We start from the raw sequence: 24095 nt of genomic DNA on the forward strand, positions 1-24095 counted from the left end.
GGTAGGCGACTGCATATTCTCCTAATCCCGCTAGGAGACCATCTACAAGTCTTTGGAAAGTGGCGGGTGCATTTCGCAGCCCGAAAGGGAGTACATTAAATTCATACAGCCCGAGATGTGTGATGAAGGCTGACCTTTCCTTGGCAGATTCATCTAGCGGTACCTGCCAGTACCCCTTGGTTAAGTCCAAGGTAGAGATGAACTGGGCCCGTCCCAGTTTCTCTAATAGTTCATCTGTGCGTGGCATTGGATAGTTGTCTGGGCGAGTTACAGCATTTAGCTTACGGTAGTCCACGCAAAAACGTATTTCCCCATCTGGTTTGGGAACTAGAACCACTGGAGATGCCCATGCACTTTCAGAGGGGCGGATTACACCCATCTGTAACATATCCTGGATCTCCCGTTCTATAGCAGTTTTAGCTTGAGGAGACACCCGGTAAGGTTGAACCCTAATTGGGTGAGCATTACCTGTGTCAATGGAGTGGTATGCCCGTTCAGTCAGTCCTGGGGTGGCTGAGAACGTTGGCGCGTAGCTAGTGCACAGCTCCTGGATCTGCTGTCGCTGCATACGCCCAAGGGTCATGGAGAGGTTCACCTCTTCCACACCACCAGCACATTTCCCTTCGTAGTAAACACCTTCAGGCCACTCAGCGTCGTCTCCTCCCTGGGCTGTAAACTGACAAACCTTTAATTCTCTGGAATAAAAGGGCTTTAGAGAATTAATATGGTACACCTTAGGCTTCCGGTTGGAGGTGGGGAATGCTATGAGATAATTAACAGCTCCCAGGCGCTCCTGGACCGTGAATGGCCCTTCCCACGATGCTTCCATTTTATGGGCCTGGAGCGCCTTTAAGACCATGACCTGGTCTCCTACTTTGAAGGAACGCTCTCTGGCATGTTTATCATACCAGGCTTTTTGCTCTTTTTGAGCATCCTGTAAGTTTTCTCTAGCAAGGGCTAAAGAGGTTTGGAGGGTGTTCTGTAGGTTGGTTACAAAGTCCAGAATGTTAGTTCCTGGAGAAGGTGTAAATCCCTCCCATTGCTGCTTCACCAACTGCAATGGCCCCTTAACCTCACGGCCATATACAAGTTCAAATGGGGAAAACCCTAAACTGGGATGTGGTACAGCTCTGTAGGCAAAGAGCAACTGCTGCAATACTAGGTCCCAATCATTGGAGTGCTCATTTACGAATTTACGTATCATGGCCCGCAAAGTTCCATTAAACTTCTCCACCATGCCATTTGTTTGATGGTGGTAAGGAGTGGCAACCAAGTGATTTACCCCATGAGCTTCCCAAAGGTTTTTCATAGTTCCTGCCAGGAAATTAGTCCCTGCATCGGTGAGGATGTCGGAGGGCCAACCTACCCTGGCAAAAATGTCTGCTAGTGCCTGGCACATACTTTTAGCCCTGGTGTTGCTTAGAGCTACTGCTTCTGGCCATCGGGTGGCAAAATCCATGAAAGTCAGTATGTACTGCTTTCCTCTGGGTGTCTTTTTCGGAAAAGGACCCAGAATATCCACAGCTACTCGCTGAAATGGAACTTCAATGATGGGGAGTGGCTGGAGAGGGGCTTTGACCTGGTCTTGGGGTTTTCCCACTCTTTGGCACACCTCACAAGACTGGACATAGGTAGAAACATCCTTGCCCATTCCCTCCCAGTGGAATGACCCCCCCAAACGGTCTTTGGTCCTGTTCACCCCAGCATGGCCACTAGGGTGATCATGGGCTAAGCTCAAGAGCTTGGCCCGGTATTTAGTTGGAACTACCAACTGTCTCTGAGGATGCCAGTCTTCCTGGTGTCCACCAGAAAGAGTTTCCTTGTATAAAAGTCCTCTTTCTACAACAAACCTGGATCGATTAGAAGAGCTGAGAGGCGGTGGGTTGCTCCGTGCCGCCGTCCAAGCTCTCTGGAGGCTTTCATCTGCTTCCTGTTCGGTCTGGAACTGTTCCCTTGATGCTGGAGACATCAGTTCCTCATGGGATTGTGGACCTAGGCTTGGTCCCTCTGGAAGCGATATAGGGGATGGAGCTGTTTCTGTTGACTGTGAACCGCTCTCCGCTGGTGCACTATGTTGGGATTCAGGCTCCGGCTGAGCCTCTTGTGTAGGGTTATCGGCTGCTGCCAGTTCAGGTTCGGTGGGGCCTTCTGGTGTTGAGGTTGCAAGTACTGGATTCAGTGCTGACACGGGGTCTGGTGTTGGTTGTTCGGCTGGTTCCGGTTCTAGGACTGGTTCCGTCTGGGTCTCTGGGACTGGATCCACTACTGCTGTTGCAGACATTGGCCTGGGGTCCGGGTCCATCACCTCTGACTGGGTCCTGATAGAAGTTTCCGGAACAGAGCTAGGCCTCACGGCTTGTTTAGCCTGGCTGCGGGTGACCATTCCCACCCTCTTGGCCTGCTTCACATGATTGGCCAAGTCCTCCCCCAACAGCATGGGGATGGGATAATCATCATAGACTGCAAAAGTCCACATTCCTGACCAGCCCTTGTACTGGACAGGTAACTTGGCTGTAGGCAAATTGAAAGAGTTGGACTTGAAGGGTTGAATTGTCACTTGGATCTCTGGGTTGATTAAATTGGGGTCCACTAAGGAAGCATGGATAGCTGACACTTGTGCTCCGGTGTCCCTCCACGCGGTGACCTTCTTCCCGCCCACACTCACAGTTTCCCTCCGCTCCAAGGGTATCTGGGAGGTATCTGGGCCTGTGGACCTCTGGTGTGATTCCGGTGCAATGAACTGTAATCTGTTGGGGTTCTTGGGGCAGTTGGCCTTTACATGCCCCAGCTCGTTACATTTAAAACATCGTCCAGCTGACGGGTCACTGGGGCGAGGAGGGCTGCTGGAGAACGGGGTGGTGGGACGATAAGGGGTCTGGAGGGTTCTTTGGGAGGTAGGTGGGGCTTTGGGCGGCCCCCGGTAATAAGGTGTGGTCTGGGGTGGTCCCTTCTGGTCTCTGCTCCAACTGCGACCAGTTTTCTTCTTCTCTGCCACCTCCACCCATCTGGCTCCAATCTCTCCTGCCTCAATTACAGTTTTGGGTTTCCCATCTAGGATGTATCTTTCTATTTCCTCAGGAACACCCTCTAAGAATTGTTCCATTTGCATTAGGAAGGGCAAATTTACTGGAGATTCAACACTTGCTCCTGATATCCAGGCATCCCAATGTTTCACAATGTGGTAGGCATGTCGGGTAAATGACATGTCTGGTTTCCACCTTAGGGCTCTGAACCTCCGACGAGACTGCTCGGGTGTTATCCCCATTCTGACTCTCGCCTTGGATTTAAACAGTTCATACTTGTTCATGTGTTCTTTAGGCATTTCAGCTGCCACCTCAGCTAAGGGTCCACTGAGCTGCGGCCTCAGCTCTACCATGTATTGGTCAGCAGAGATGTTGTACCCAAGGCAGGCCCTTTCGAAGTTCTCTAAGAAGGCCTCAGTATCATCACCTGCCTTGTAGGTGGGGAACTTTCTGGGATGGGAAGTGGTACCTGGAGAAGGATTGCTAGGGTTTGTTGGTATATTCTGCTGGGCCTTTATCTTCTCCATCTCCTCCACATACTTCCTCTCTTTTTCCTTCTCCTCCAGTTCTTTGTCCCTCGCTTCCATAGCTCTCCTGTGAGCAGCCGCTTGGTGTTGTTCTGCTTCTCTCGCTGCCTCCCTTTCTTGTTCCTTCTTCAGCTGCATGAGTTCTATCTGTCTTTCATGTTCCCTTTGTCTTTCCTCAGCCTGAAATTTGGCTAATTCCAGCTGTAGTCGAGCTGAGGATTTGGTCATTCTAACCTCTCTGTTTTTAACTAACTTTACACCCGAGGTTTAGAAATAAACAAACAAAACTTGGCTGTAAAATTTTGCTGTGCTGCAATAGAATACCTATTCTCTGATAGTGATTGTCAGCCTACAGAAAAAGACAATTCCCTTGTCTCTGCTCTGGGCCCAAATTAAAGCAAAAAACCTCCAACTGCTTGGAAACCTGCTTACCCAGCCCAAAGAAAAAGCAAATGGGTAGAACACACACCCCCTATTTACTTTTAGGAAGAAAAGAAAAAAAAAAAAAACAATGGGTTGGAAGACTGTGAATTTCCCTGCAGGAGTTAAGTACCCTGCCTCCAGGCAAAAAAACCTGCAATTCACAAGATAATCCCCTTTTGTCTCTGCTTGGCCAAAGTTTCAAAGCTGCTTTCTGGACTTTCTTTCCAAAGAAAAAAAAATTTCCTTTTTAAACTCTGTATTTCTAGTTCAAAAAATCTCAACTGGATCTCAAATGATTTCAGGTTAATCCCACCACTGTGCCACCATGTCAAGGTTCCTCCCCCACTCTGAACTCTAGGGTACAGATGTGGGGACCTGCATGAAAAACCTCCTAAGCTTATCTTTACCAGCTTAGGTCAAAACTTCCCCAAGGTACAAAATATTACACCCGTTATCCTTGGAATGGCCGCTACCACCACCAAACAATTACTGGTTACTGGGGAAGAGCTGTTTGGACGCGTCTGTCCCCCCAAAATACTTCCCAAAACCTTGCACCCCACTTCCTGGACAAGGTTTGGTAAAAAGCCTCACCAATTTGCCTAGGTGACTACAGACCCAGACCCTTGGATCTTAAGAACAATGAACAATCCTCCCAACACTTGCACCCCCCCTTTCCTGGGAAATGTTGGATAAAAAGCCTCACCAATTTGCATAGGTGACCACAGACCCAAACCCTTGGATCTGAGAACAATGAAAAAGCATTCAGTTTTTACAAGAAGACTTTTAATAAAAAAATAGAAGTAAATAGAAATAAAGAAATCCCCCCTGTAAAATCAGGATGGTAGATATCTTACAGGGTAATTAGATTCAAAACATAGAGAACCCCTCTAGGCAAAACCTTAAGTTACAAAAAAGATATACAGACAGAAATAGTTATTCTATTCAGCACAATTCTTTTCTCAGCCATTTAAAGAAATCATAATCTAACACATACCTAGCTAGATTACTTACTAAAAGTTCTAAGACTCCATTCCTGTTCTGTCTCTGGCAAGAGCAGCACACAGACAGACACAGACCCTTTGTTCCTCTCCCTCGTCCCAGCTTTTGAAAGTATCTTGTCTCCTCATTGGTCATTTTGGTCAGGTGCCAGCGAGGTTACCTTTAGCTTCTTAACCCTTTACAGGTGAGAGGAGCTTTCCCCTGGCCAGGAGGGATTTCAAAGGGGTTTACCCTTCCCTTTATATTTATGACACGGGTACCTCCACTTAAACCTCTGTCACTACCTAAGGGTAGAGTAGAAACAAATTGAGACAGTAGGCTATCTATGTCCAATGAGCGGAATGCCATGAGAACTTCAGTTGTTACTATATCCTTAAAGATTATTATCCCCAGTGTCTACCAGACTTGGGAATGGGGTGGCATAATATGCAGAAAGATAAATTCTCTGAGGCAAAACATAGAATTTTACAACCTAAGTGTAATAGAACGTATTGTGCCATCAGCAAAGGCTACGGAGTTCCATGTGATTAAAATAAAAAAGGAGCCAAGAATATGCCTTTAAGTACCATTTTAGCTGTAATAATTTTTGTCTCTTAGCATTTATGTTGGCCATCAGGAAAGAGACAGGCTGAAAGCTGTTCCATAATAATATGAATAATAATAATGAATACTGCTTCTCCCATTCTCCATTATGCTTTTATTTCCAGGGTTTTTTTTTTTCTCCCAAAATAAAATAAAAAAGTGTTCAAGGTTCATATCAGTTTTCTGGGTAAACTGGAAATTAGTTCTGGAATTCTGATACAGAGTTGAATGTTGGGGAAGAGATCTTTCACCAGTAAATTCACCTTAGGAGGACATTAATGTCTATCGAAGGGAGAAAGCTAAAGAAAGAAGAACATCCCATAGGTTGTTGTCACTTTCCACTCAACCATGTAAAGTGTGCCCTTTTCAGAACTGCAAATCCAGTGAGGACAGGGAGGTTATTCAGCCCATGGAAAATCCTTCTGTTTTCCCATCAACAATCTGTATTGTTAAAGCTTGCTTGGTTGCTATCCTACCATAAAGATGAGTTTTGAAGGGAAGTTAGTGATGGCTGTCTACCTGTTATCCTCTGCACAGAGACAGAGAGAAATTGTTTAATGGACTGAGCCCAGCCTAGGAACTCCTTCAGATTAATCCTCCTGGCTCTGAGACTGACTTCTTCTGCCCCAAAACCACTGGTCACTTAGCATCTCTGCCTCAGTTTCCTCAACTATCAAATTGGAAATATTACTTACCTACAAGAACTGTGCCTATTACAATTATTTCTTTAGGGATTAATTTTAAGGCTGGGAAAAGATGTTTTAGCCCAGCCCATAATGATTGTATCTGCACTGTGGGTAGTGATATCCTCTGGTCTCAGTGTTAGATTTCTTCTCATTTAATATCTTAAGGCCAGATTGTGCTTCTTGTAAACAAGATGAGGGAGATGGCAGTGTCTTTGCTCATCTTTGCTCCATTGTGCATCTACATAGGGGCCAGTGCAGGGGTTTGCTCTTCCTAAGCAAAGTGAGGATGAGATGGGTAACACAAGTCTTTGCTTTGTTCAGAAATTGTTCTTTACTCTGAACCAGTGAATTGCTGAAGTGTAAAAGTGGCTCATGTCAGTCAGAAACCATAGGATTATAAAAAATCCATATATGTGTGGAAGAGAGGTGCTGCAGGACAAAAATTGATCAAGGGAGGGTTTGGAGCTGCTTGGGGAAAACATTTTAAAGAAGGTGGGAAAGGGTATGAGCCCTTCTGATGTTGGTGGCTAGTTCATACAACGTGTTTGCTGATGCATTAATATGCCAGAAGGCTCCCGCTGAGTTTGGGGGAAACATCATAAGCCTGCTGTAATTTTGAAAGTTTATTTAGACCACGGTTCTTTTTTACTTTTGTCACAGCTTCTGGTTCTTTTTGTTCTCTACCCATTTCTCCACTGGCCCAGTTCCTCTTCTGAAGCAGCTTTAATCTTTTTCAGTTCAGACACCTGCAGTCTGGTATTTCAGATTCCACACGTGCCTTTTGGTGTTCAGCAAGCAGGAAAATTATACAGTGTATGAGAGATGAGTCCAGGAATAAAATACCCTTAAATGAACACCAATGTTATTTTTTCATATACTGATTTATTTTGTGATTAAACATTTGCAATTTTGCATGTGTAGATTTATAAGTACATTGGTTACCTCACAAACTTATCTTTTTGCAGAGTTTGTAGCAGAGATGACTTCCAGCCATGTAGTTCAGATTCAGGTGTAGATTCCAAATGCTCCAGGGGTTTGGTTTGGTCCCTATAAAGAGAGGAATAATTTTCAAAATACGATTTAGAAATACCAGCTAGGGTTTCATACACACACCCCCTCAAATTCAAAGGACATTTGGATCTGGGGTTCTATGGCTCTGAATAATTTTTTAGGGGGAAGAAAGGAAATGTCTGGTGGAGCAGGTTCACCCCGAATATACAGCATACACATACATGTAATTTTGTACAATATGGTGAATTCAAGTGGGCAAAGCTTTTTCTATTCAAAGAGGCTCTAAATGATCTTAGGCAAGGATTGCTGTTACCTAACAGCAAGGAAATCCTCCTGTCCTTCCCCCTCCACCCTATGTAGCCCCCCTTCAGTGTCAATGCTGCTTTTGGACTAGATTGTGGCTTATGCTATGCAGCCATGCACAAGAGTAAGGGGGTGTAAAAAGCATCCCTTACTCCCCTGTGCTGGCTACCAGAATTGTTGTTAGCAATGCAGGTGGGAAAGCAGCGTTGCAGGGTCACTAGTCTCCCTCCTGCACGTGTGTGTGGTGTCGGTGGGCAGGGTTAGGAAGTGCCTACTCCAATGCACCAGCCAGCACAGCTATGCCAGGTATATGGCTGGTACAGATTACTTCCCTTCTCCACACACACAGCAAGCACCACCAAGTTCCGATCTTGTACCCAGTCTGCTCCAGAGACAGTGCAACTATGTACTGCCCCTTTATACAGGACTTGTGATAAAGGTGTTATCTAGCCCTTTGTGGTTTTCTAAACAAAACATCCATTTTGGGGTTTATTTGTTTGCTTGTTTTGTTGGTCAAAATTTTGAATTAGATGTTTTCCAGTCTTTAAAATCCCTCTTAGATGCCAATAAATTCATTGTTTGTTGGTGACTCTATTTGTTATGAGCTCATGTGGTATAATGAATGTACTGTGTTCAGATGAAACAAGCCCCATATTGAGTTAGTGTTGTTAGCAATGTACCAAAGGGAACAGAATACATTTTCATCATTTGTTTCTCTTTCTTTTCAGAGGTGTTCACGGTCATTTCAGTGGTAAGCGCCCATGGGCTTTAGGAGATGAGTGCATCGTGGAGCTTATGGCTGATATTGTGGGTATGTGTGAGCCAGAGAGAAAACTGTTTTTGAAAAAGTGTAATTTTTTGTCTGGTGGTGGAGAACCCAGAAACTTTACATCTAAAACTTAATTCTCAGCACTTTGTTTCACAGTAGTCTTTCTGACTGCTCAATACAGAGTACAACTTATTTTAAGATCTATATGTGATTCAGGAGATGAATGTGGACGATAATATATGACCATGAGTATATCCTGAAAGTAATTGCAGTGAGGGCTTCTGGGATCATCATAAACCACTTGCTATTATATATGAAGCCAAAGCCCTTCTTAAAGGGCAGTGAACATCATTTCATTTCTCTTTTAAAGGGAGAGTTGGAGTGAAACAATGATAATTCCTTTGGTTCCAAAGCAAATGATTGTCTAGATGTTTCCTGCTTTTCCTCCTTGTCTTGCCTACATGCTCAGGGTCTGACTGATTGCCATATTTGAGGTTGGTGAGGAATTTCCACCCCCAGGGTAGATTGGCAGAGACTATGGTGATTTTTTTCACCTTCTTCTGCAGCATGGGTCATGGGTCACATGTTGGTTTAAATTAGAGTAAATGGTGGATTCTCTGTAACTTTAATTCTTTAAATCATGGTTTGAAGACTTCAGTACTCATCTTATGGGTCTATTTCAGGAGTGGGTTGGGTGCAGTTCAGTTGGCAGCGATGTGTAGGAGTTCAGACTAGATGATCATGATGGTCCCTTCTGGCCTTACAGTCTATGACTCTGTGATCTAGCATGAAACCCTGCCCCATGTTAAGAGTTGTTTACCTCATCAGCATGGGGGCAGAACCAGCTGCCAAAAAAGAATATTTGACTTGCACCTCTTGTGAGCACCAATCCCTTCATTGCACCCCTCTAAAGAATCTGCCAGGCTGAACAATGAATACACCTGATTATTCTAGAGTTAGTGTGGTGGTAGCCATGTTGGTGCCTGGATACTAAAAATACAAGATGGGTGAGGTAATATATTTTATTGTACCAACTTGCTGCTGGTGAAAGACAAGCTTTCAAGCTACACAGAGCTCTTCTTCAGATCTGGTGAAGTTACTCAGTGTCAGAGCTAAATATGAAGTGGAACAGATTTTTTTAGCATTAGTACTTAACAGACATTCTAAGAGACCACTCATGGTGAGTTGCCCTGTTAACACCTTTGCAGTCATAGGACCAAAAAAAATGGGGTTAGCGAGTTACCGGTTGTTGCAATAAACCATAAATCCGGTGCCTGTGTTAACCCCATGATTTTTCATGTCTAACAAAGTTAGGAATCTAAGCTCCCAGGCTCATTTTTTGAAGGTGTTGTGCAGGGTTTTTTTTTTGTTTTTTTTTTTTTTTTTTGAGATCAAGGACTGAGAAGTCAGATCTGGATGGATCATTTTGTGAAAAGTATTCAGCCACGGCTGATATGGTGTTTTTGCCTTATAATTTTTGTATGTGAATTCATTCAAGAGTGTAGTGATAGTTGTTGTTTGGGGGCATTTATTTCACCTGATGAGGTACACCACATGTTGTGATAGGCATATGTAGGGCTCATGGATCTTGAAAGGTGCGTTGTGAGGGATATTGATCATCATCATATTGATCATCATCATAGCGGCAGGTTTTGCATCTGTCATGAGTTGGTCGGTGTAGTTTGTGAGGAGCTTACTTCTGATGATGAGCTTAAAGAGGTTGGAGCATTGTTTGAAGGCCAGTCGAGGGGCTTTAGGAAAGATTTATTTCAGCATGTGGTCCCCATCGAGTATGGGTTGTAACTGTTTAATTGTACTTTGTATGGGTTCCAGTGTGGGGTGATAGATGACAAGGGGTGTGTGTATGTTTGGAGGGGTGGTTTGTTTGTTTGTTTTTTGCTTCTGTATGAAGCAAGTTTTCTCAGGGTATTTGGGAGGCACTTTCCGTAGAGTGATCTGCTTCTCTGGTGAAATGACCTTGTTTGGTGAAGTTAAGTGTGTTTAAGGTTTGTTGGACTTTCTCCTCAGAACACATTCTGTGAATCTGTGTGCCTGGCTTTAGATAACTGGTTTCTAGGTGTGTTTGGGATGGTTAATGGATCTTTGAAAGTAAATTTGGTAATCCATGGGTTTCTTGTATATATTTGTCTGTGGGGTTCCATTGTTGTAGCTGATTGTAGTGTTCAGGAAGGTGACAGTGAGGGAATGTTCTGGAGAGAATTTGATGGATGGTTGATGGTAGTTAGATTTCCACCATAAATTCATGTGGGAATTTAGGTCATCTGTCCAGAGGATGAAAATACCATCAATGTATCTCAGGTATATGACTGGTTTCATGATCCATTTGTCCAGAAACTCTTCCTCAATGTGTCCCATGAAGAGGTTGGCATATTGGGGAACCATCCTAGCACCCCTGGCTGTTCCCATGGTTTGGACAAAGTGTGTGTTTTTGAGTGTAAAATTATTATGGGTGATGATGAAAAGTGTTTGGGGTGAATATCTGAGTGTTGTCTTGTAGATATTTGAAGCAGGCAGAAATGCTATCATTGTGAGGAATGTTGGTGTATAGGGAGGTGCCATCCATGATGTCAAGGATTGTGTTCTGAGGGAGGTTGTTAATATTGTAGAGTTTCTGGAGAATGTCAGTTGAGTCCTGGAAGAGGCTGGCCCTCTGTGTGGTGAGTGTGTTGAGGATGGTTTCTATGAGTCCTGATATTTCTTAAGTGAGAGTGACTTGGCCAGATATGATGGCTCTGCCTGGGTTCCCTTGTCTGTATATCTTGGGAAACATGTTGAAGGTCCCTGGGGTGGGTTTGTCGGGGATAAGGTTGTAAAATTTCTCTTGGAGTTGTTTGGGGAAGGATTTGGTGATATTGTGAAAATTCCTGGGTAAATTCTGATGTGGGGGGGGTCTTCTTTGAGTTCTCTATAGTGGATGGTGTCAGAGAGTTTTTTGGTTGGAGTCCTCAGTGTACTCATCACAGTTGAGAACTATGATGGCACCCCCTTTGTTTGCTGATATAATGGTTGGATTTCAAGGACTGCACAAGCGCCCTCTTGGCAGTGGAGAGATTGTGGTGGATGTGATATTTGTTAAGAATTTCATAGTCAATTTTTTCCCCTGAAGCAATCAATATAATCAAGTGTGTGGTTTTATCCACTGTGGGGTGTCCAATTAGATGATTCTTTTTTCTGATGACTGTCAGTGGGGACACAGTAGTTGTGGTAATGTGGTCATTGTTGTGAAAGAATTCTTTGAGGTGGAGTCAGCAAAAGAATTCTAATTCTCCATGTTAGTTTGGTATCAGGTTCCAGAGCAGAAGTTCAGTCCCTTGGAGATCAAAGATAATTCAACTACAGTTAAGGGTAGTCTTGATAAATTGATTATATGGGGCATCGTTTAGTGTCAATCAAGCACTAGGCTCTGGAAAGAACTGACTCAGAAAAATAAGACAAAAACACCATATCAAACATGGATGAATACTTTTCACAAAATGATCACTCAATATCTGCCCTTTTGGTCTTCATTCTCAAAGGAAACCTATGTAACACCTTCAAAAGATTAGCCTTGGAGCTTATTTTTTAAATTTTGCTAGACACTAAAAATAATGGTCTTAATAAAGACACTGGATTTATGGCTTATTACAACACTCTGTAACCCACTAACCCTCCCTTTTTTGTCCTAGGACTGCAAAGGTGTTAAGAGGCCACTTCACCTTGAATTCTCTTAGAATGGTTACTTATGGTAAACAATCTGTTTCGCCTTGTATTTATCTGACACTGAGTAACTTTCCCAGACCTGAAGAAGCTGTGTAGATCAAAAGCTTATCTCTTTCTCCAACAGAAGTTGGTTCAATAAAAGATATTACATCACCTACCTTGTGTCTCTAATATCCTAGAGGTATAAAAGGCAGCCATAGAGAGTGCTCCTGGAAGCTCAGCAGGCCTACATGCAATGGATTGGGTTTGAGTACGAATTTTCCTTAGTAGCTCCTCTCCAGAGCCACAAATAAATGCTGACATAGATTTTCCACCCTGGCTGCCTTCCAAACTGCTCTGAGGGGAAAAGAAATGGTGTAGGCAGTGTCTCCTCTTGTCCCTTTCTCTCTACAAAGATCACAGAGTTTGCATAGAGTAAGAAAATAAATTGAGATTAGGCTGGAGTTAGCTAGTACCTTTTACCTCAGTTTAGCAAACTGAGGTTAAGGATTGGCCTCAATTTGCTAAACCCACTAAATTGGGGTGTAAGGTGTAAACCTGTGTCTACACTAGGGAAAAGTCAAGGTTAGATCAGATTAATGCAAGTTAGCTAAACCCAGTGTAGCCGAGACCTTTTCTTACTGTAGAGAATCACATGGTGTGGGAAATCCGGGATCCATACCTGTGGCCAAGGGAAGAATAGTAGGACTCTGGGGTGATTGGAGAGAATGCCTGGAAAGCATTAGAGAATGCTGACCATCCTATTTGACTATTCCTCATATCAGTTCATTTTACGATATTTAAACCTTGTGAAAGAAAGTTTTCATTATTTTATTTTATTAACATATTTACTTCTAGCCATAATGAGGGAAAAATATTTGTAAATATCAGGTTGTTAAACAAAGCTCCCAGCCAGCTAGGGTTCTGGCAATGGTTACTAGACTTGAGATAATGGGAGGAAATTTAATCATGGGCTCAGTCTTAAAAGGAAAATCACAGGCAGCCATATTTGTTTGGGTTTTTTGTTTAATTTCCCTCACACACTTGTGCAACTGGCTTTCATTCATGTGAATGTTTGGAGAAGAGTTTTTATTTGTGAGACTACAGGTATCTGTTTCTTTACAAACAAATATATTCACTTTCCCAGCAAAAGATTACAAAAAAGATTACATTTATAAAAATCATAATATATTCATGGGAAAGTCACAAAAATATAAATAAAAACCAAGTCTGATCCGTTGTTCAGCATGAATAGTGCAAACAGCTTTAATTGTTTTTCTGTCTAGGATCTAACATTGGCACCCATCAAGAATGCCACATAGTACTGGCTAAGAGAAACAACAATATTTCTGTTTGTGGAGGTGGGTTTTGAAATTAGCACTGAATACAGAGAAGTTAGTGGTCATTCTTATTTCATCTGGCAGTGAGTTCCATAGTTCTGATCTAGGTCCTATGAACGATCTGTCTCCCACAGTCACAAGTTTCTTTCCACTGGTCAACATTTACTGTTCTGGTGCTGGGTAGCTGTTATGGGAGGTTGTGCTCAAGGAGAGACATTTAATCTTTCAGGTAGCTAGCACCAATTCCATTCAGGACTTTGAAAGTCAGGACAGAGACCTTGAACTGCACATCTGGGTGCTGTGGCCACTTTGTGCCACCTACAAGGGGACAATACATCCCCCTGCATAGAACAACCCTCAGCTACCCAGTGCAGAGATGCTTTGCAATTTCTGCACTGCCTCCGCATAGGCCCTGGCATAGGAGGCACTCCAGGAGGTAGACTGAAGTGGGAGCAGACATAATCAAGGCAGACCTGCTGTCACGGAGTCCCTGGGCGATGCTCTGGAACTGCTCCCCATGAAGTCAGTCAGGACTCTGGGGTAGTCGCCTTTCTGTGAGCAACCTGTCTTCAGGACACACAGCTCACACAGCTTCCACCTTCCTGGGTCTGACCTCGGAGCATTCAGCATCCTTTGCCTCTCCGTGCGCTTCCCACAGCGAGTCCGCTCAGGCGGTGCTCCTGGGGAAGCCAGAGGGTCCTGCACCCCAACTTCGCAGTCAGACGTGACTCTCAGCCAGCCAGTAAAACAGAAGGTTTATTAGACTACAGGAACATGGTCTAAAACAGAGCTTGCAGGTGCAGAGAACGGGACCCCTCAGCTGGGTCCATTCTGGGGGGCAGTGAGCCAGACAACCACGTCTGCACTTCACTCCATGTCCCAGCCAGCCCCAAACTGAAAAACCCTCCAGCCCCTCCTCCTCTGGGCTTTGTTCCTTTCCCGGGCCAGTAGGTCACCTGATTCCTTTGTTCTCCAACCCTTCAGCTCTCACCTTGCAGGGGGGGAAGGGCCCAGGCCATCAGTTGCCAGGAAACAGGGTGTCGGCCATTCTCTGTGTCCAGACTCCTGCACACACATGCCCTCTAGGGCACTGCAATGATCATACACCCTTACCCCACCACCTAGATACTTAAGAACTGCCTAGGGGAAACTGAGGCACCCCCACACTATTCAGAGGAAACATTAAGAACAGTCCCACTTCGTCACATCTCTCCCCCCTTCGAGATCGAACTGAGCGGGGTCACTTTAGCCGGTGACCTGGGGAAGTTCGAAGCCACCAACATTCCCATGGATGCCCCAGCATCTCTCCCATTCCTTGGTAGGAGTTACACCAGGCCCTTCCAGTTTCACGCCCTCCCTTAGGTCAGGGGTGGTCGATAGCACTCGCAGGCCGCATGTGGGAAGGTTTATGCAGCCCATGCCCTTTGGCCACCCCAAGAATGTCTCCCCATTGACCATCACCTTCTGCTCCCACTGGAGGTCCGGGGGGCCTGGCCCCAGGAAACTCCACACAGACATATAGGTTGGGGTCAGGAGTGGGAGCCTGTCCACATCCCCAACCATCTGGCTGACGGAGTCTGTGGCCTTGGGACCCAGCAAGGGAGCTAGACACCGGGGCTTTTCCGCAGGGTCCCCTTGGTTCAAATCGCCAGCCTGCTCAAAGGCAGTGAGGTGGGCATCCACACCCCCCCCTCCTTAACCAGGGGCAGCAATTTAGTCTCGAGGTTCCCTGCGGAACTGGCCCCCCGGGGTCTATCCCCACTCACCCCTGGGAGGTCCCCTAGGCCTCTCCGCTCCCCCACCGCCAGTTCATGCTGCTGCTGCTTCTGCAGCTCTTTCTCGGGCTCTCGCTGTCTCCCACGGTCCTCTTGCTCTCTCAGACTCAGCTCCAATCCCGTCCGTCTTGATCCCCCGATGGGGAACCCGATCGTGAAGACCCTCGTCTGGTCGGGGACAGGAGTCTTGGCGATGCCTGGCTCCCGCTTCAGCTGCTCCCAGATCCTGCTATAGCCCCAGTTGGGGTCAGGAATCTGTTCCTTAGAGCGGTCATCCTCCTCCAGCTGCACGATTAGCTCTGCTTTGGTGAACTTTCCAATGCTCAACCCTCTCTTTTTGCACAGGGTTACAATGTCCTTCTTAAGGAGACGGTGACAGGCCATCACTCCGCTCCTCCCAAGTTGTTGTGGACTCACAGGCCCGTGTGTTCTCAGCTCCCCACGGTTTCCAGGGAGAACCCCTAGTGTGCCAGCCCTTCTCGAGGTCACCACCTCTTTGCCAGGGTCGAGCTGCAGACTCCTCCGCCCCTGAGACTGCTCACTGCAGTCCGAAGGGGGACCCCATTACTGCACAGTACTTCTCGCTGGTCACACACTCCCAGGGGTTAACCGCCCCCCGAAACCGCTCCTTTCTGAGCCTTCAGCAGGCCTGGTCCTCGGCAATCCCCCTTCGTGTTACTGCTCCCCAGTCACTTACTGCAGGAAGCGCCATCCACGGGGTGCAGTACATCCCACCGCTGCCACCAGTTGTCACGGAGTCCCTGGGCGATGCTCTGGAACTGCTCCCCATGAAGTCAGTCAGGACTCTGGGGTAGTCGCCTTTCTGTGAGCAACCTGTCTTCAGGACACACAGCTCACACAGCTTCCACCTTCCTGGGTCTGACCTCGGAGCATTCAGCATCCTCTGCCTCTCCGTGCGCTTCCCACAGCGAGTCCGCTCAGGCGGTGCTCCTGGGGAAGCCAGAGGGTCCTGCACCCCAACTTCGCAGTCAGACGTGACTCTCAGCCAGCCAGTAAAACAGAAGGTTTATTAGACTACAGGAACATGGTCTAAAACAGAGCTTGCAGGTGCAGAGAACGGGACCCCTCAGCTGGGTCCATTCTGGGGGGCAGTGAGCCAGACAACCACGTCTGCACTTCACTCCATGTCCCAGCCAGCCCCAAACTGAAAAACCCTCCAGCCCCTCCTCCTCTGGGCTTTGTTCCTTTCCCGGGCCAGTAGGTCACCTGATTCCTTTGTTCTCCAACCCTTCAGCTCTCACCTTGCAGGGGGGGAAGGGCCCAGGCCATCAGTTGCCAGGAAACAGGGTGTCGGCCATTCTCTGTGTCCAGACTCCTGCACACACATGCCCTCTAGGGCACTGCAATGATCATACACCCTTACCCCACCACCTAGATACTTAAGAACTGCCTAGGGGAAACTGAGGCACCCCCACACTATTCAGAGGAAACATTAAGAACAGTCCCACTTCGTCACACCTGCACCCTGATTTTTCCACTGCCACAAGCCCTGTATGAGTTATGGCTACAGGAGGTGCAAGTTACAGTAGCTCTGGTGCTGCCCTAGCCTTTATTGTTTGCTGTTTGTTTTACAGTAGCATCTAAGAGCCCCAGTCATAGTTCCCCACTATATTAGATACTGTACAAACACAGAACAAAAGTCCCTGCCCCAAGGAGCTTACAATCTAAGTATAAGACAAGAGACAACAAGTGGATCGTGACGGTCCAACAGTAGTATAAAGAAACAACGAGCCAGTATTAGCCAGCATGTTGGGTTGCGGTCTCGGCCCACCAGCCTGTACCTTGAACCACAACAGCAGACAAAAGGAGAGGTACATGCAGCCTCTGCTCAGACTGTGTGCTAGCCCTGATGCAGGGATGAATCTAGCTGCAACTGTTAATTGCCTGACAGAAAGTAGGGAATTGGAGTGATGTGTTCTGTGTTGCAGATCTGTCAGACTTCTGCATTCTGTATTTCACCATCAAAACAGTGTATTTTAAAGTACTACTTTAACTAAAGAAAATATGCACAGCTCGGAGAGAAGTGTTACGTAGAAATTTAAATCTTTGTGTAGCAGCCATCTCATTTCTACTGTTGCCAATCTCCTTGCTCACCCCTTCTCTTTTAGAGGACTCATAAAACTGTTATAGTGTATCTTACAAATATTTCTTCCAGTCTTTCACCAGAGTCAAAATGTTTTTAAGTTGTTACACCTTTATCCATTTTAAGCAGCATGAACAATGAATAAAGGTCAACACACTATTAACCTGCATTTGTTTTGTTTTCAGTTCTTCAGTGGGCAGGATTCTGTAGCCCTGTTGCACTCTACAGCAGTTAAGGTTCATTATGTACTGAGCTGTAAAATGTGGTCTGAGTTGGAATTTGGCATTAAAATAATCAGCCCAGCAGGATTTTATTTGTGGGAAATTTCCTTAGAACTAGTTTGCAGAATCTAAATGATTATTTCTTTGAAAAGGAGCAAATTAAGATAATAAGATCTCCCCCAAATAATGGATGAATTGTCAGCTATCTAGACTGGTAATGTCTCCATAATATGGACTGATTATTTCAGGCTCTTTTTTTTTTCTTTTATGTAACAGTGAAAAAGTGAAGTGAATAAATATGAACAACAACACTGTTAAAATGTCTCCTCCAATGTGGTATTTACAATTAAGCGTTCTCCCCAGCAACATGCAATGCTAAGTATATCAGTGTGTGTCAAGGAGAGAGGAAGGCTGAATTCTGAATTTTTCCTTTAGTAGGTTTAATGTGAAGACATAAACAGAATTTTAACACTGTTTGGTAGTGAATATTTACCATATTATAGAGGAGGAAGAATTGTCATAGCTTATTCTGAGAAGCAGTAAGTATATGTTGTCTAGTGGGATTTATTCAGGAATGGACTAAAGGCTATAAAGATTTTCTTTTGTCCATTTAAAGGTTTATAGCTCTATAACACCTTGCTTATTAAATGTTCACACTTTCTTTTAAAATGAAAGTTACAATGGTGAATATATTGTGAAATGCAGAGTCAAGGTCACTAGATGCCAAAGCTCTTTTCTTTTCTTAAGCCAAATAGCGTAACAGGGAAAATGTAATTTTGGCTTTTCCTACTATACTTTATTAAAACATTACAACCTTGGCAGGATCACCTTCTAATGAAATCAGACTAACTGCATTGCTGCTGTTGTACAATGTGCTCAGGCAGGTCTCTGTTGAGAAAAGACTGAGTACTGAGCAGATTGGTAGTGACTTTGAGCAATAACCTGGTTTCAGGATTGGGGCTTTTAGCCTTTTCCAGTGATTGCACAAAATGCATTTTATTTATTCTGGTGAGACCCAGACTCCTGTTGCCAGGGGTGCTGGAATGATTTTTATAGTTGGGGTGCTGAAAGCCATTGAACCAAACTGTAAACACTGTATATAATGGAAACCACTTCAAGCCAGGGGGTGCAGCAGCACCCCCCACACCCTTGATTCCATCACCTATGCCTGTTGCAGTCACAAGACTGCAGGGGTAGGAAAAAGCTGGCAGTGGTTGCCTAGCACAATCAGAATTATTTCCAATGTTGTAGCAAGGATGGTGTTTTACAAACACTGCTTCCTTTCATTAGAGAGGATTTATCAAGCAGAATATATAGAGGGTTATTCTGTCTCGGTGATATAGTATAAAGATAGGAGATAGTGATGGCAAATATAGTTTTGTCTCTTGAATGGTCTTTGAGTATAGTAATAGGTTAATTGGATCATACCAGGGTTGTTTTCTTAAATACAATGCAGATTATAAAGGATTCCAATGAATCATAGAATATCAGGGTTGGAAGGGACCTCAGGAGGTCATCTAGTCCAACCCCCTGCTCAAAGCAGGACCAATCCCCATCTAAATCATCCTAGCCAGGGCTTTGTCAAGCCTGACCTTGAAAACTTCCAAGGAAGAAGATTCCACCACCTCCCTAGGTAACCCATTCCAGTGCTTCACCACCCTCCTAGTGATTTTTTTTTTCTTAACATCCAACCTAAACCTCCCCCACTGCAACTTGAGACCATTGCTCCTTGTTCTGTCATCAGCTCCCACTGAAAACAATCTAGATCCATCCTCTTTGCAACCCCCTTTCAGGTAGTTAAAGCAGCTACCAAACCCCCTCATTCTTCTCTTCTGCAGACTAAATAATCCCAGTTCCCTCAGCCTCTCCTCATAAATCATGTGCTCCAGCCCCCTAATAATTTTTGTTACCCTTCGCTGGACTCTGTCCAGTTTTTCCACATCCTTCTTGTAGGGCCCAAAACTGGACACAATGGCTTGGATGAGGCTTGGTTTTTGTGGCCATGAAATTCAATAAAAGAAAGCTTTAAATTTTAAATATATAAATTACAAGACAGCAAGACTTATGTGATAAATACAGTGCCATATTTAATTTGGGATATTGGCATGCAGTCAACCATTTTTGTTCATGTGTTGAACAGTTCAACAAGACACAGGCAGAGAAAAGATAGTTTTAGCTCCACTGTGGCCCTAGTTAGAAGGGGCTCTGTGTGCTTATGGAGATGGGGAGACAGGGGCAGGGGACCCATCACTTCATGGTGCCACCCCTTTTTCAGCCCCATGTTTCTATATGGAAACAAAGGATGCAGTTTATATAGCTCTGAGCTGCACTAACTCCCTCTGGCTCCCTCCTGCAGCTGCTATTGAGCAGCCATGTAACAGCATGGCATCTGCAGGAGCATGCTGCCAAGAGAAAGAAAGGGTAGTAGAGAAGTGTAGGTTGGCTGAGGGTGAAGTAGTTTCATACCTATAGATGACCAGGCTTGATGTGCTTGCCCCCAACAAACTTCACGGTGCTTCAAACCTCTGCCCACTGAGTCTGGAAAGTCCATGTGAGAAATTCTTCAGAAGATCTCCTGACTCTTTAGAATCTTGCCACAGTTCCCTCCCTCTCATACAGTGGCAGGTTGAATGACACACACAAGGAGCAACTGAAGACCTATTTATATTATAAACTCTTCAGGGCAAGGATCATCTAATACTGTGTTTGTACCCTAGCTAGCACAATGGGCTCCCACTCTTCATTGGCCCTTAGGCACTACTGTAATAAATATGGTCAATTAATAACAACAACAACAATAAATCATCCTAGACAGCATAGTGCTTGGCCATTCATCCAGTAGTAGCAAATAAGGCCTACTGCAGGTATGTGATCCCTTATACAGAGGTTTTGGGGCAGTAAATTCATGTCGTTTCCAAACCCACTGGCCATGTAGTCTGGTCTTTCTACTTCAGGGTCATTCACAAGTAGTATACGCAAAAAGAAAAGGAGTACTTGTGGCACCTTAGAGACTAACCAATTTATTTGAGCATGAGCTTTCGTGAAGTGAGCTGTAGCTCACGAAAGCTCATGCTCAAATAAATTGGTTAGTCTCTAAGGTGCCACAAGTACTCCTTTTCTTTTTGCGAATACAGACTAACACGGCTGTTCCTCTGAAACCTCACAAGTAGTATATTTTTCCTATACCGGTGCACTTACAATCCTGACAGAACAGTTCTCTGGAGCCCAGCCGATGGCAGAATCATGGTGCAGGGTCCTTCTCCTCTGCTTCTCCTTTTCTGTGTATGTGTTCACTCTCCCCTTCAAGCTTTGGTCCTCTCTTGGTCTTCTGTTCTCCTCAAGCCTACCCCACATCTGTAGAGATTATCAGGCAACTCAGACAAGCCCATCTTCCAGCAAAAGAGACTCGGCAAAGTGCTAATACATCTCTAGGGTGTACAGATGGTTGTAATTCTTTGCAACAAAAAGACATGAAACCAAAGCCAGGAACTGGTAATTTTTCATGTTTAAGCTCTGCCCTGTATAACAGATAGCCCCTTATCCTGCCTAAAACCTCCCCAGCAGCTGATAGGTGTTTGAGAATTGGTTCATAAATAAGCAGTTAGAACAATATTGGAAAAATCCATTAGTTGTGCCTGAGGTTCCTATTAGCTTCCATATATCTATATAGTTATCTCAGAGCTATGTACTCAAAGCTGAATCCAAAAGCTTGGCTGTGGATAATAATAAATTACATTTTGCAAAAATCTTTTTTATTTTTATTAAGGATGCATTTTACCTTGGCATTGTATACTAACCATTTAAAAATAGATGGTTTTCCTTAATATATATTTTTGTCTAGAGATATTTGTTTAGAGATGTACTTATGGCAAACATGCACTGTTGTTGAATTTGGCTAAGGTATTAATGATAACAGTATATCAACTGGTGGTTTGCTGGGAAATGAAGCTACTTCGTTATCTCTTAATGGCTATATCAAACCTGAAAAATACATATTTTTTGTCAACTGACCCAGTGAGTCAGGCAGGAGAACTTTTTATTTCAGTGGGATGACACATCAAACATGTTTGCCCTCTAGTCTTTTGAGAGACATTGACTGAAAACCATGTCTTTGCTTTTTACATCATTTTACCAGACTTTACACAGGGTGAAAAGAGAGAGAAACTTCTGTGTTATTACTTTTCAGGTGCTCGAAAGGAAGAAGTAGCCCTAATGAACGGGCTAACTGTTAATCTGCATCTCCAGATGGTAAATTCATTCTTTTTTTTTCTCCAATATTTAGTACATTTGATATTGTCAAATTAACTTTAGTCCTTATACCTTGAATTTGAAAAGATTTTACTCTTCATTTATGTTAATTTTGTGCTTATATACAAATGCACAAAGCCTTGGAAACAAGCAGGGAGAACTGGAGGTCCTGGTGATGTCAAGGAACTATGACGTGATCTGAATAACAGAGACTTGGTGGGATAACTCACATGACTGGAGTACTGTCATGGATGGTTATAAACTGTTCAGGAAGGACAGGCAGGGCAGAAAAGGTGGGGGAGTAGCACTGTATGTAAGGGAGCAGTATGACTGCTCAGAGCTCCGGTACGAAACTGCAGAAAAACCTGAGTGTCTCTGGATTAAGTTTAGAAGTGTGTGCAACAAGAGTGATGTAGTGGTGGGAGTCTGCTATAGACCACCGGACCAGGGGGATGAGGTAGATGAGGCTTTCTTCCGGCAGCTCACAGAAGCTACTGGATCGCATGCCCTGATTCTCATGGGTGACTTTAATTTTCCTGATATCTGCTGGGAGAGCAATACAGCGGTGCATAGACAATCCAGGAAGTTTTTGGAAAGCGTAGGGGACAATTTCCTGGTGCAAGTGCTAGAGGAGCCAACTAGGCGGGGCGCTTTTCTTGACCTGCTGCTCACAAACCGGGTAGAATTAGTGGGGGAAGCAAAAGTGGATGGGAATCTGGGAGGCAGTGACCATGAGTTGGTTGAGTTCAGGATCCTGACACAGGGAAGAAAGGTAAGCAGCACGATACGGACCCTGGACTTCAGGAAAGCAGACTTCGACTCCCTCAGGGAACGGATGGCCAGGATCCCCTGGGGGACTAACTTGAAGGGGAAAGGAGTCCAGGAGAGCTGGCTGTATTTCAAGGAATCCCTGTTGAGGTTACAGGGACAAACCATCCCGATGAGTCGAAAGAATAGTAAATATGGCAGGCGACCAGCTTGGCTTAATGGTGAAATCTTAGCGGATCTTAAACATAAAAAAGAAGCTTACAAGAAGTGGAAGGTTGGACATATGACCAGGGAAGAGTATAAAAATATTGCTCGGGCATGTAGGAATGTTATCAGGAGGGCCAAATCGCACTGGAGCTGCAGCTAGCCAGAGATGTCAAGAGTAACAAGAAGGGTTTCTTCAGGTATGTTGGCAACAAGAAGAAAGCCAAGGAAAGTGTGGGCCCCTTACTGAATGAGGGAGGCAAACTAGTGACAGAGGATGTGGAAAAAGCTAATGTACTCAATGCTTTTTTTGCCTCTGTTTTCACTAACAAGGTCAGCTCCCAGACTGCTACGCTGGGCATCACAAAATGGGGAAGAGATGGCCAGCCCTCTGTGGAGATAGAGGTGGTTAGGGACTATTTAGAAAAGCTGGACATGCACAAGTCCATGGGGCCGGACGAGTTGCATCCGAGAGTGCTGAAGGAATTGGCGGCTATGATTGCAGAGCCATTGGCCATTATATTTGAAAACTCGTGGCGAACCGGGGAAGTCCCGGATGACTGGAAAAAGGCTAATGTAGTGCCAATCTTTAAAAAAGGGAAGAAGGAGGATCCTGGGAACTACAGGCCAGTCAGCCTCACTTCAGTCCCTGGAAAAATCATGGAGCAGGTCCTCAAAGAATCAATCCTGAAGCACTTGCATGAGAGGAAAGTGATCAGGAACAGCCAGCATGGATTCACCAAGGGAAGGTCATGCCTGACTAATCTAATCGCCTTTTATGATGAGATTACTGGTTCTGTGGATGAAGGGAAAGCAGTGGATGTATTGTTTCTTGACTTTAGCAAAGCTTTTGACACTGTCTCCCACAGTATTCTTGTCAGCAAGTTAAGGAAGTATGGGCTGGATGAATGCATTACAAGGTGGGTAGAAAGCTGGCTAGATTGTCGGGCTCAACGGGTAGTGATCAATGGCTCCATATCTAGTTGGCAGCCGGTATCAAGTGGAGTACCCCAAGGGTCGGTCCTGGGGCCGGTTTTGTTCAATATCTTCATAAATGATCTGGAGGATGGTGTGGATTGCACTCTCAGCAAATTTGCGGATGATACTAAACTGGGAGGAGTGGTAGACACGCTGGAGGGGAGGGATAGGATACAGAAAGACCTAGACAAATTGGAGGATTGGGCCAAAAGAAATCTGATGAGGTTCAATAAGGATAAGTGCAGGGTCCTGCACTTAGGACGGAAGAACCCAATGCACAGCTACAGACTAGGGACCGAATGGCTAGGCAGCAGTTCTGCGGAAAAGGACGTAGGGGTGACAGTGGACGAGAAGCTGGATATGAGTCAGCAGTGTGCCCTTGTTGCCAGGAAGGCCAATGGCATTTTGGGATGTATAAGTAGGGGCATAGCGAGC

General features: G+C 44.9%; 1 protein-coding gene across 8 annotated transcripts in view; it reads left to right on the forward strand.

The window, feature by feature from the left end:
- KYNU (kynureninase) overlaps positions 1-24095 on the forward strand; it is a 181539-nt gene that overhangs the window by 97365 nt on the left and 60079 nt on the right. For all 8 annotated transcript variants that reach the window (XR_012664351.1, XR_012664350.1, XR_012664349.1 and 5 more), the window contains 2 exons: positions 8283-8365; positions 21649-21710. Coding sequence is in view for 5 of the 8 variants with exons in the window: in XM_075117814.1 (XP_074973915.1) it covers positions 8283-8365; positions 21649-21710 (145 nt within the window). In the remaining 3 variants the exon portion in view is untranslated. The remainder of the gene's footprint in view (positions 1-8282; positions 8366-21648; positions 21711-24095) is intronic.

This window comes from Caretta caretta, chromosome 11 (assembly GCF_965140235.1).
Source record: "Caretta caretta isolate rCarCar2 chromosome 11, rCarCar1.hap1, whole genome shotgun sequence".
Classification (NCBI taxonomy): domain Eukaryota; kingdom Metazoa; phylum Chordata; order Testudines; family Cheloniidae; genus Caretta; species Caretta caretta.